Raw genomic sequence first — 14,167 nt, forward strand, 5'->3', positions numbered from 1 at the left:
TTTTTTTGTCATTACTGTGGAGAACGGTATGAATTTTTTGTTTGAGGATGTGTCAGGGAACAGTGTCAAATGCTTTGCTGATGTGTGAAATATGTTAAAGAATGTATGAGGGAGCATAGGAGTATAACATGTTTTGTATTTGGTGTTAGATTTTGTTTGACTGAATTACACAAAGCTAAATGCAAGAAGCTTTTAAGATGACAATGAACACAAATAGATTTAAATCAATAAATCATGGATGGTATGAATATATCAAAAAGGTATTTGCTCATTGCATCTCACCTGGGGTTCCATTAAGTGCAGGCTGTGCACCAGGGAGGGACACAAATCCCCCTTCCTTAAGAAAACGTGAGGCTGCTTGAGCTGTTATAGTGGATGACCAGACACTTTGGGACCACATTAACTCACAACTCTTCAAAAAATCTGTGAATAAAAGAGGAGACAATTCTTATTCAACATCACATTAAAATGAAAATCAAGACTGCTTTGCTTCTATACTGAATCCCATCAGAAATATGCCAAAATCAAAATGGAAACTGCAAAAATCTCTAAATATAATGAACGATCCTGAATATAGATATAATGAACGATCCTAAATATAATGTACACTGAAGAGAGTTAAGCAAGGCACAAACTTGATCTATGTGATCAAACCATTTTCATTACTGTCCTCAATTAAGATATATGCCTTCCTACCACAAGATGAATTCCATGTGTATATAGGCTCTGTTTGCTTGCCAAAGATGGCATCCAAAACAAAGGATGAGTCACATGAGTTGCTTACAGGCCACAGTAACCCAGTTGTAACTATTGTAGATGGATGAATGCCTTTGATGGAAACTCACCACATCTGTGGCACCCGTCCCTACCTGTTGTTCCCACTGCTATATCTATATTGCTCATACTTAGGATGGGCCAATTTGGTAACTGATAAGTTTTTCTTAACTTACAAAAGGTTCACTTTTGTTTCATAAGAAAAATGATAGGTTGTGACGACTGAAAAACGTTTTCTTTCTGAGTTGGTCTTGTGAATCATGAGATATGATCTTTAAAATATATGAGTCATGTTCACTCTCACCCTCAAATTTCAGAGCATAAGCCTTTGTTTCCTTCATCCTTTTCAAACTTGGTCTTTGAAGCTGCTTGCCTGGTAATCAGTTCTGCCCTCAGGCAATTAGAAAGAACCATTTGCTGGTGCCAACAACTCTGTTCCTAGCCCCTTTGAAGTCAGAATCCATTGGATTACAATGCTAACCTAAGATGATCACAGCCAGTGCAGAGACAGGATTTCTCAGTGAAAAGAAGAGGGCAGGGTAGGGTACAAAAAAAAAAAACACAGGAAGTGCTTGTGAGCCACTGCCTAAAAAGAGATAAGCTATTTCAAACTTTAAAAACTCCATTCTCTCCTTTGTGGTCTGTCCTGTGAGCCATGAAAGCATACCATGAAGGAGGGTTTAGAGAAAAATAATCAGACAATTCACTAGCAGATATAAATACCTTCAAGGGAGAGTCAGAGACACACAGGAATCTGAAACTTTTGGTGAAAGAATCCCCAGAGCCACACAGAGTAGATCTACCAATGCTTAACTAAGCTTTCATCTGGCAAAGGTGGCAGAAGAATGCCAAATGTCAAATTACCTTTTCTTGATTTTCTCTAATGAAAGGTTCATGAAGAAGTCCAAGGTAAAGCTACCTTCGTTACATCATATTCTCTGTTGTAAATCACCTTCGTTACATCATATTCTCTGTTGTAAATCTCCAGTTGACCCAACAAAACGAGATTCTCTATGTACACAGACACATACCTTGCTAAGAGATTTTAGGGCCCTAGAGGCATACGAAAAAAAATAATTTTTATGTGATGAAGTCTAAAAAGTTCCAAAGGGCTTTGACTGGGCTTAAGTCTAGATGTTCTCTTGAAATTTTCCAAGTAGTTTCATTCTTAGCCAAAAACCTGAGATTTGGGTTCAGCTTGACTCATAAGAACCTATAATAAAAAATGTTTCAAATGAGCATAGCATGTAGTTCACTAACACTCCTCCCAGAGACAAAGTCTATAAAGAAAAGTTTTGTAAAAAGGCATTGAGGAGCTAAACTGCCAGAAAAAGTAGCAGTTGACAAAAACTATTTTGAATTACTTTAAAATGGAAATTTTTTGTGTGGAAATGATACTAAGATTAGTAAATGTTTAGAAAACCTAGAAAAATTAGTTATACAAAAAACAAAGATACCACCATAAAATTTCAGCTCACTGATCTCTTGATGTAGTCTCGTATTACTGTAATAAGATGAAACAGCACCTTAAGGAACAATATCGGTTCTAGAATAAACAAGAGTTTTGGAAAGAGGGGCAAGTATGAAGTCTGTTGGGGATGAGAGAGCTTGGGAAGTGAGTCAGTTGTTGTTCGATGATGATACAGCGCTGGTGGCTGATTATTGTGAAAAACTGCAGAAGCTGGTGACTGAGTTTGGTAAAGTGTGTGAAAGAAGAAAGTTAAGAGTAAATGTGAATAAGAGCAAGGTTATTAGGTACAGTAGGGTTGAGGGTCAAGTCAATTGGGAGGTAAGTTTGAATGGAGAAAAACTGGAGGAAGTAAAGTGTTTTAGATATCTGGGAGTGGATCTGGCAGCGGATGGAACCATGGAAGCAGAAGTGGATCATAGGGTGGGGGAGGGGGCGAAAATCCTGGGAGCCTTGAAGAATGTGTGGAAGTCGAGAACATTATCTCAGAAAGCAAAAATGGGTATGTTTGAAGGAATAGTGGTTCCAACAATGTTGTATGGTTGCGAGGCGTGGGCTATGGATAGAGTTGTGCACAGGAGGATGGATGTGCTGGAAATGAGATGTTTGAGGACAATGTGTGGTGTGAGGTGGTTTGATCGAGTAAGTAACATAAGGGTAAGAGAGATGTGTGGAAATAAAAAGAGCATGGTTGAGAGAGCAGAAGAGGGTGTTTTGAAATGGTTTGGGCACATGGAGAGAATGAGTGAGGAAAGATTGACCAAGAGGATATATGTGTCAGAGGTGGAGGGAACGAGGAGAAGTGGGAGGCCAAATTGGAGGTGGAAAGATGGAGTGAAAAAGATTTTGTGTGATCGGGGCCTGAACATGCAGGAGGGTGAAAGTAGGGCAAGGAATAGAGTGAATTGGATCGATGTGGTATACCGGGGTTGACGTGCTGTCAGTGGATTGAATCAGGGCATGTGAAGCGTCTGGGGTAAACCATGGATAGCTGTGTAGGTATGTATATTTGTGTGTGTGGACGTATGTATATACATGTGTATGGGGGTGGGTTGGGCCATTTCTTTCGTCTGTTTCCTTGCGCTACCTCGCAAACGCGGGAGACAGCGACAAAGCAAAACAAAAAAAAAAAGAATAAACAAACCCACAAAGAACAAACAAATTATTTTATACTTGAGAACTTACAAGAAAAGATTAACTAGCTTGAAGCTTAATTGGTATAGGAGATTTGAAAAAGAAAAATCTTGAGTTAGCTTGAAACTTAACAGACAAGGATTTTGGGATTAGAAAAATAATATAGCAAATATGTGTGTTTACAGTAAAGGAAGAATTTCAGTCAGTATTATAAATGTAAATGAATCGGGAAGGTTTATGTCTTCTTGGAAAGAGATGGTTCAGGACGATCTTGCTAGCACAAATAATATAATTATTGATGTATTAGTGGTTTCCCATAAAGATAATGAAATTCCTAAACTGACAATGTTCTGAATATGGTTACAACTTGAAAACTGAAGAGGTAATAAGTAGAATAGTTAATACAAAGAGGTTTAAGAATAAAATATGGATTAAAAAAGCAATTGGGCAAAACCACCAAAAAACTGAGACAAACTTTCTGTTTTACAAAGAAAAAAAATTGAAAACTGGCTTCCTAGCATATGTAGGAAATATAAAATGTGGTATACTGTGGAAAGAGATACTTTACCTGAAACCTGATGTGGAGACTGTACAAGGAAAACAAGACTGCCAACTAGACAAAATATCTACCCATAGTAATACATGCACACAGGAAAATTGAGACAAAGTTTATAGTTTACAGCTTATGATGAAAATGAAGGTTCCTAGTTTGGCTTTGGGGAGGCAAATCATCTCCTCAAAAACAAAAACCAGAAATGTGCATCCAAACAAATTAATACTGAAACCCAGAGATATGGTTTATGAAGGGCACTCCTGTGAGTGGCAATGAAGTTATTACAAGTACACCACCGATTTTCTGGCAACTGATGGTTCGGCACCTCCTTTAGTCCAGACAAAATTACGTGAGGGAACTTGAAACTACTGCAGCCACCAGACTAGTTTACTGGGCGGCCACAAATGGCATTGTGAGTGGGGCGCGCCTATTTACATTCTTTACACTGCACTTGTTGGTGGTGATCCCACAATTCTGTGAGATTCTAAGTTTATTTTGCTTAAATTTAACCCTAGCTATGGCTTGAAAGACATGAGTGTGTCAATCGTGGTGTCAAACGTAAACACCAGTCCATATCAATCCAAGATGAAGCAGAACTGTTAAGAAAAAAAAAAATGTGTGACATCTACAGTATTGGTTCATCAACTGCTTATGAAATAAAGAAGCAAAGCGACAAAATAATGAAATTCTATTCAGACAGCGATTCCAAGAAGCAAATGATGATTAGAAAAACTATGGAAGATGGTAAGAGTACTGAGCATGATCAAGTGATGATGGAATGGTTTCGACAGCATCAAAGTGATGGAGTGGAATTGTCAGGTAGCATGATAACAGACCAGGCTAAGTTAAGAACTTGAATTACAACATGAGCATGACTATAGTGAAGGATGGATTCAAAGATTCAAAAAGAATTATGGGATTTCCATGAATAAAGTGTGCAGAGAAAAGCGGCCTACAAACCACAAGAGAGCTGACGAGTATGTGGAGGAATTTGCGAAACTCGTAGCTGACGAGCACCTCAATCCTGGGCAGGTATTTCATGTATTTATTTAATTTCCATTTAATATGTTTAATTTAAATTTCTAGCAGTCCATGGTATACTTTAGACACATGGGAGATGTATAATTAGTGGGTTAGAGGTGTTGATGAATTAGTATTACGTGACCACAGTTGGTCCCACAAAATAGTTAATTCGGCAAGGCTTTGGAACCAAGAGTGCCGGAAAATCAGTGGTGTACCTGTAGCCTTGTTCTTGTAATCATACATGGTAGAGAATTCAGATATTTCTGAAACATCACTCTCTTCAAGGAAAGCCTTCCGTACTGATTGGTATTAACTTTGAGAAGGAGGGCAAATGTTATGTAAGAAGTCATCAATTTACTATTCTCTAAAAATATAAAACACAGCTTCCAGAACCTCAATATGCTTCCTTTTAAGTGAAGAAGAATATAATGGGAAAAGTGATCATCAAACAGTCTTGGCTCACAAATTAAAGAAAATCACCTACTAATGCTCTACAGTGCAAGTCAATTAAAAAGCAAACATATCATGTAAATATTATGTAGATTAAAATTTTCATAAGTAAAAGAAGACATGTGGAAAGAAAAATATGTTCAGAGTGACATTTGTTTATTTTTACAACACTGTGCTGAGGATCACAAGTGATGGATGATATCCATACTTACAAGCATTTGACTCAGAAAAAGTCTAAAGTAACATGATGAGTGATTCTCTGAAGGATTAATTATCAGAGATAAAAAGAGGGTATGTATGCTGTAAGTGGAGGTGGAAATGATTGAGAGAAAGATGCTTTGAATGTGTAGGGCTTTAGCATACAGGAGGGTGTGAGGTGTGACGAGGATAGAGCAACTGGAATGATGTAGTGGCATGCTGTCAATAGGCTGAACAGGGCATATGAAGCAGATTAGAAACTATAGAAAAGTGTTTGGGGCTTGGCTGCAAATATGGGGTTCTGGTTCAAGTGCATTATCTATGATGGCTAGAAAGTAAATGTAGGCAAGTGAGGCTGTTCTTCTTTTGTTCCTTGCTCTATATCACTGTGTTGGAACAGTGAACAAGTATGGAAAAAAGTGAAAATTAAATTCAGTAGCTCTATTGAGCAAAGGAGAAAGATCTACTATTTTCAACTTTTGAAAACACCATATCAAGAACATAACTCATAATGGTCCACAAACTCAAGTCTCAGCTAGATTATATACCAAACTTCAAAATAGTTAGAGTAGTGTGGGATTGTAGGGGAAAAAGATAAAACACACTAAGAAGAGAAAGCATCAATCATTTTTTTGGAGGAGAATCAGAAGGGAATAACATTTTGTGTTCTTAGGAAGTATATATCAGATGAAGATGGAATGACAGGAGTGAAAGATTGTATTCCCACTTACCTTTGCTCTTAGCATTGCCCCCAGCCCAGCCACCAGCAACGTTGATGAAAGCATCTACCTTATCTGGACCTAGTGCAGCTTCCAGACCTGTATGAGTTTGATAATATAAAATGAATTCTGAAAATGTAACTATCATCGTAAATAATAATGATAAAATCCTTGTACTAAAAGTTTAACTATCTATAGATGACAATGATACTATCTTTATTTTGAAAGTTTTAATCATATAAAGCTTATTTACTTTGTATGGTGTATTTACCTCACAACATCCATTCCTGTTGCCACCCTGCCACACATGAAATGGCACCCCCTCCCCTCGCACGCATGCGAGGTAGCGCTAGGAAAAGACAATGAAGGCCACGTTCATTCACACAGTCTCTAGCTGTCATGTGTAATGCACCAAAACCACAGCTCCCTTTCCACATCCAGGCCCCACAAAACTTTCCATGGTTTACTCCAGACGCTTCACATGCCCTGGTTCAATCCACTGACAGCACATCGATCCCGGTATACCACATCGTTCCATTTCACTCTATTCCTTGCACACCTTTCACCCACCTGTATGTTCAGGCCCCGATAGCTTAAAATCTTTTTCACTCCATCCTTCCACCTCCAATTTGGTCTCCCACTTCTCGTTCCTTCCACCTGTGACACACATATCCTCTTTGTCAATCTTTCCTCACTCATTCTCTCCATGTCACCAAACCATTTCACTACAACCTCTTCTGCTCTCTCAACCACACACTTTTTATTTCCACACATCTCTCTTACCCTTTCATTGCTTACTCGATCAAACCACCTCACACAATATAATGTCCTTAAACATTTCATTAACAACACATTCACCCTCCTCTGCACAACCCTATTTATAGCCCATGCCTTGCAACCATATAACATTGTTGGAACCAATATTCCTTCAAACACACCCATTTTTGCTTTCAGAGATAATGTTCTCGCCTTCCACACATTTTTCAATGCTCCCAGAACCTTCGCTACCTCTCCATCCTGTGACTCACTTTTGCTTCCATGGTTCTATCTGCTGCTAAATCCACTCCCAGATATCTAAAACACATCACTTCCTCCAATTTTTCTCCATTCAAACTTACCTTCCAATTGACTTGTCCCTCAACCCTACTGAACCTAATAACCTTACTCTTATTCGCATTTCATCTCGACTTTCTCCTTTCGCACACTATACCAGACTTCAGTCACCAACGTCTGCAGTTTCTCACCCGAATCAGCCACCAGCGCTGCATCATCAGCGAACAACAACTGACTCACTTCCCAAGCCCTCTCATCCACAACAGATGGCATACTTGCCCCTCTCTCCAAAACTCTTGCATTCACCTCCCCAACAGACCCATCCATAAACAAATTAAACAGCCATGGAGACATCATGCACCCCTTCCGCAAACCGACATTCACTGAGAACCAGTCACTTTTCTCTCTTCCTACTCGTACACATGCCTTACATCCTTGATTAAAACTTTTCACTGCTTGTAGCAACTTCCCTCCCACACCATATAATCTTAATACCTTCCACAAAGCATATCTATCAACATACAAATCCATCTGTTTTTCTAAGTATTTCTCACATACACTCTTTACAGCAAACACCTGATCTACACATTCTCTACCACTTCTGAAACCACTCTGCTCTTCCCCAATCTGATGCTCTTTACATGCTTTTACTCTTTCAATCAATACCCTCCCATATAGTTTAACCTCTCAATCAATACCCTCCCATATAATTTCCCAGGAATACTCAACAAACTTGTACCTCTGTAATTTGAACATTTACCTTTATCCCCTTTACCTTTACACAGTGGCACTATGCATGCATTCTGCCAATTCTCAAGCACTTCACCATGAACCATACATACATTGAATATCCTTACCAACCAGTCAACAATGCCGTCACCCCATTTTTTAATAAATTCCATTGCAGTATCATCCAAACCCGCCGGCTTTCATCTTCCGCAAAGCTTTCACTACCTCTTCTCTGTTTAACAAACCATTTTCCCTGACCCTCTCACTTCGCACACCACCTCGACCAAAACACCCTCTATCTGCCACTCTATCATCTAACACATTCAACAAACCTCCAAAATACTCACTTCATCTCCTTCTCACTTCACCACTACTTGTTCTTACCTCCCCATTAGCCCTCTTCACCGATGTTCCCATTTGTTCTCTTGTCTTACACACTTTATTTACCTCCTTCCAAAACATCTTTTTATTTTCCCTAAAATTTTAATGATACTCTCTCACCCTAACTCTCATTTGCCCTCATTTTCACCTCTTGCACCTTTCTCTTGACCTCCTGCCTCTTTCTTTTATACATCTCCCAGTCATTTGCACTACTTCCCTGCAAAAATCATCCAAACACTTCTCTCTTCTCTTTCACTAACAATCTTACTTCTTCATCCAACCACTCACTACCCTTTCAAATCTGCCCACCTCACATCTTTCTCATGCCACAAGCATCTTTTGCACAAGCCATCACTGCTTCCCTCAATACATCCCATTCCTTCCACACTCCCCTCATGTCATTTACTCTTACCTTTTTCCATTCTGTACTCAATCTCTCCTGTTACTTCCTCACACAAGTCTCCTTTCCAAGCTCACTTACTCTCACCGCTCTCTTCACCCCCAACATTCTCTCTTCTTTTCTGAAAACCTCAACAAATTTTCAACTTCACCTCCACAAGATAATGATCAGACATTCCTCCACTTGCCCCTCTCAGCACATTAACATCCAAAAGTCTCTCTTTCACACGCCTGTCAATTAACACATAATCCAATAATGCTCTCTGGCCATCTCTCCTACTTACAGCAAGGTAGCCTCAGAAAATTGATGAAGAATGGTCCATCCACTCAGATACACATATATATACATAAATACCCATACATGTACATATATATACACATGGACATATACATATATACACATGTACATATTCATACTTGCTTGCCTTTATCCATTCCTTGCACTACCCTGCCCCACAGGAAACATCGTTGCTACCCCCTGCTTCTGCGAGGAATCTCCAGAAAAACAGACAAAAAGGCCACATTCGTTCACACTCGGTCTCTAGCTGTCATGTGTAATGCACGGAAACCGCAGTTCCCTATCCACATCCAGGCCCTACAGACCTTTCCATTGTTTACCCCCAATGTTTCACATGCCCGGTTCAGCCCATCGACAGCATGTCAACCCTGGTAAACCACATTGTTCCAATTCACTATTCCTTGCAAGCCTCTCGCCCTTCTGTATGTTCAGACCCCGATCACTCAAAATCTTTTTCACTCCTTACTTCCACCTCAAATTTGGTCTCCTGCTTCTCCTTGTTCCCTCCACCTCTGACACATATATCCTCTTTGTCAATGTTTCCTCACTCATTCTCTCCATTTGTCCAAACCATTTCCACACCCTCCTCTGCTCTCTCAACCTCACTCTTTTTATTTCCATGTATTTCTCTTAACCTTTCTTTACTTATTTGATCAAACCATAGAGCATAGAAACTATTTATCTAACAGGTGTTCTGCATGCTTACCAAGAATAATATATTTTCCAGTTCATCATACTGAATAAATTCATTATATGAATTAATATTTTGCATGGATTAGTGACTATTTACAGTAATTGGAAAATATGAGCAGCCTGTATTCACAAGCCTTAATAAACAGTACATATAATTTGAATCATGTTAGATTAGCTCACCAGATATAACTGTTTCTGCTTGTGTAGCCCAATTTGCATCCTTTGACACAACAATACTAACATCTGCATCTTCATTGTTACCAAGATCAATGGAGCCAACCCACTGAAAAAAAAATGGTATGTATTTTTTAGAAAATACAAAGTTAATATCACATATGTCTGAAATGAATGAAATATAATGTTTATTAGCAAATAGATTAAGGATGTCATTGGGTCCTTTCATAGCTGTTTTTCATACTGGAAGAAGTCAGAGTCAGTTTAGGAGAAAAAAATATTACTATTTTTTTTTATAGATACAATGACTTAATATAGCAGGTTTAAAATGAATGAAATATAATGCTTAATTGCAGATATATAAAGGAATTCAAACAGTAACAGACTATTGAGTTCTTTCAAGGATGACTTTGATGGAAGATGTCAGGAATCGGTATATTAAGAGAAATACTAGTAAACTTGTGAAAAAGAAAGTGCAAATAATTTCACTCAGATTTCAGGGAAAGTATTAATCATGTCACGTTTTTAAAAGTATGGTGCTGTTCTGAACTATTGTAATTGGTAAGTCATTCAGCATATTACAAATCATGTTCAAAAAACAAGTCCCTCATTTGAAGTAAAATGTTTGCCAACTAGTTTCTGTCTATCACTGAGTAAAATCAGATGAATCTAGTCTCAAGTGGCTGCTAGTGCTTAGATTATATTATCAGAGCCTGTAATAAATTTGAATGCCTTGTTAAATCACCTCATAGCCTTCTCTTTTCGATGCTAAACATGTTAAGTCATCTAGTTGGCTCTGTTAGAATTTGCTACTTAATCTGGGAATTATCTTGGTTACTTATTGTAATCTCTATTCTGTTTTGTCTTTTTTCAGATAATGTGACAAAACTGTACACAATATTCATATCAGATACACACCAATAAACAGTACATATAGGGGATTATTTCTTTAGACTTACATTTGAAAGCTTTACCTATGAATGCATGAAATTTGTTTGACCTGCATATTTAGCTTTGTCATCAGACAATATTATTTCTATTTATTTTTTTCATTTACCTTGCCTTTTCATTTTTACTACATATGTGCATAAATTTCCACTTTCTGCTCATGATATTCAAATACCTTCTTGGAGGCAGCGACGAGAATGAATGAAGGCAGCAAGTATGAACGTGTACATGTCTATATATGTATATGTCTGTGTAGGTATGTGTACGAGTAGGAAGAGAGGAAAGTGATTGGTTCTCATTGAATGTCGGTTTGCAGCAGGAGTGCGTCATGTCTCTGTGGTTGTTTGATTTTTTTATGGATGGGGTTGTTAGGGAGGTGAATGCAAGAGTTTTGGAGAGAGGGGCAAGTATGCAGTCTGTTGTGGATGAGAGGGCTTGGGAAGTGAGTCAGTTGTTGTTCGCTGATGATACAGTGCTGGTGGCTGATTCGGGTGAGAAACTGCAGAAGCTGGTGACTGATTTTGGTAAAAAGTGTTAAAGAAGAAAGCTGAGTTAATAAGAGCAAGGTTAGTAGGTACAGTAGGGTTGAGGGACAAGTCAGTTGGGAGGTAAGTTTGAATGGAGAAAAACTGGAGGAAGTGAAGTTTTTTAGATATCTGGGAGTGGATTTGGCAGTGGATGGAACCATAGAAGCGGAAGTGAGTCAGAGGGTGGGGGAGGGGGCAAAAGTTCTGAGTGTTGAAGAATGTGTGGAAGGCGAGAACATTATCTTAGAGTAAAAATGGGTATGTTTGAAGGAATAGTGGTTCCAACAATGTTGTATGGTTGCAACGTGTGAGCTATAGATAGGGTTGTGCGGAGGAGGGTGGATGTGTTGGAAATGAGGTGTTTGAGGACAATATGTGGTCTGAGGTGGTTTGAACGAGTAAGTACTGAAAGGGTAAGAGAGATGTGTGGTAATAAAAAGATTGTGGTTGAAAGCAGAAGAAATGGTTTGGTCACATGGAGAGAATGACTGAGGAAAGATTGATAAGGAGGATATATGTGTCAGAGGTGGAGGGAACAAGAAGTGGGAGACCAAATTGGAGGTGGAAGGGTGAAATGAAAAAGATTTTGAGCGATCGGGGCCTGAACATGCTGGAGGGTGAAAGGTTTGCAAGGAATAGAGTGAATTGGAACGATGTGGTTTATCGGGGTCAACGTGCTGTCAATGATTGAACCAGGGCATTTGAAGCGTCTGGGGTAAACCATGGAAACTTTTGTGGGGCCTGGATGTGGAAAGGGAGCTGTGGTTTCTGTGCATTACACATGACAGCTAGAGACTGAGTGTGAACGAATGTGGCTCTTACTGTCTTTTCCCTAGCGCAACCTCGCGCACGTGCGGGGGGAGGGGGTTGTCATTTGTTGTGTGGCGGGGTGGCGACGGGAGTGAATGAAGTCAGCAAGTATGAATTATGTACATATGTATACGTCGGTGTATGTGTATATATGTATACGTCTGTGTATGTGTATATATGTATGTTGAATTGTATAGGTATTTATATATGCGTGTGTGGACGTGTATGTATATATATATGTGTGTATGTGGGTGGGTTGGGCCATTCTTTCGTGTTTCCTTGCGCTACCTCGCTAACGAGGGAGACAGCGACAAAGTATAATATATATATATATATATATATATATATATATAGAAGGATCACAGTTTTGCGCTTGATGAAGTGTATTCCTATGAGTTCACGGGGAAAATGAAACACGGTAAGTTCCCCAGTGCACTTTCGTGTAATATGCACATCAGGGGAGATACAAGAAAATATAAGTTGGACGATCACGTGTTTACCAAATGGCGTCCTAGCTACGTCTCGTCGTTGTATATCAGCTGACTTATATTTCTTTCTTGTATCTCCCTTGATGGTGATAAGACGAAAGTGTACTTGGGAACTTATCGCGTTTCATTTTGCCCGTGGACTCGTAGGTATATATATATATATATATATATATATATATATATATATATATATATATATATATATATATATTTTTTTTTTTCATACTATTCGCCATTTCCCGCGATAGCGAGGTAGCGTTAAGAACAGAGGACTGGGCCTTTGAGGGAATATCCTCACCTGGCCCTCTTCTCTGTTCCTTCTTTTGGAAAATTAAAAAAAAAAAAAAAAACGAGAGGGGAGGATTTCCAGCCCCCCGCTCCCTTCCCTTTTAGTCGCCTTCTACGACACGCAGGGAATACGTGGGAAGTATTCTTTCTCCCCTATCCCCTATCCTCAGAAATTCTGAGGAATGGGTAAAAAAAAAAAAACTGGTCACGTGCGCCTTCAAAAAAGCTTATATGCTTCGCAGCATAGTCAGTAAGGTTTCTGCGGTAGTCAAGGTCAATTATCGTTCAGCCAGATGGTTCTGAAGGCTTCAAGAAGGCGAGGAATTGAAGGGGTGTTCCTTTTTTGAAGTTTTAAGTTTTATGCGAGACCACAGCTCCTTGATGGGATTCAGGTAGGGAGGATTCCCAGGCCATTGAACAACGTTCACCTGCTTTTCTGAATCATTTCATGAACTTTGCCTTGTGACATGGTACACTGTCTTGCTTAAAGACGCTGCAGCCGTGGATCATGTAAAAAAAGTCATGTGGTCATGCAGAATTGTAGCGGTCTCCATTCACAGTACCGTTCTTGGGAAGCACTTGAAATCCCCAACGCCTTAACTCTCAGAAGCAACGCAAATCAAGCGACCTAATCATGTCCGAGTCCGGCTGTTTGACATTAATTTATACATAACGGGGTTGGAGGGAGTAATGTACGAGGGACATCTAAACTTGCCACGCCTCACTGTACCATACTGGAAAGTCGACTCTTCGCTCCATAAGGCCCTTTTACAAGTCCTTAACAGTGACATGTTAGTATTTCCTTGCAAAATTGAGACGAGCAGAACGCATCTTGCGAGTCGTTAGGAGTCTTGTGGTCAGGGAACGAAGGTGGAGTTTCAGGTGTCTCTGGGAGAGCTGAATGGTGCCTAATGCAGCACATCCAAGGAGTGTGGGATAGGCTTGCTTCAGTTGTCTTGCTATGATGCGTAGAGTTATCAATGCTTGTCTGTTTATAAGCTTTTCGGTATTTGTTGAAGTCTATCTGGGACGCCCTGTTACAGATTTACAAGATGAACCT

General features: G+C 39.3%; 2 protein-coding genes across 2 annotated transcripts in view; one reads left to right on the plus strand and one right to left on the minus strand.

The window, feature by feature from the left end:
• Window positions 1-14,167, plus strand: part of Kcmf1 (Potassium channel modulatory factor 1) — a 205,560-nt gene that overhangs the window by 19,347 nt on the left and 172,046 nt on the right. The gene's annotated exons all lie outside the window — the stretch shown is intronic.
• Window positions 1-14,167, minus strand: part of Dhpr (dihydropteridine reductase) — a 51,254-nt gene that overhangs the window by 11,507 nt on the left and 25,580 nt on the right. Inside the window, exons 2-4 of the mRNA XM_071665280.1 lie at window positions 10,053-10,155; window positions 6,332-6,418; window positions 283-423 (exon numbers count right to left, since the gene is read on the minus strand). Coding sequence (XP_071521381.1) covers window positions 283-423; window positions 6,332-6,418; window positions 10,053-10,155 — 331 coding nt within the window. The remainder of the gene's footprint in view (window positions 1-282; window positions 424-6,331; window positions 6,419-10,052; window positions 10,156-14,167) is intronic.

The sequence above is a fragment of the Panulirus ornatus genome, chromosome 1 (assembly GCF_036320965.1).
Source record: "Panulirus ornatus isolate Po-2019 chromosome 1, ASM3632096v1, whole genome shotgun sequence".
NCBI classification, from domain to species: domain Eukaryota; kingdom Metazoa; phylum Arthropoda; class Malacostraca; order Decapoda; family Palinuridae; genus Panulirus; species Panulirus ornatus.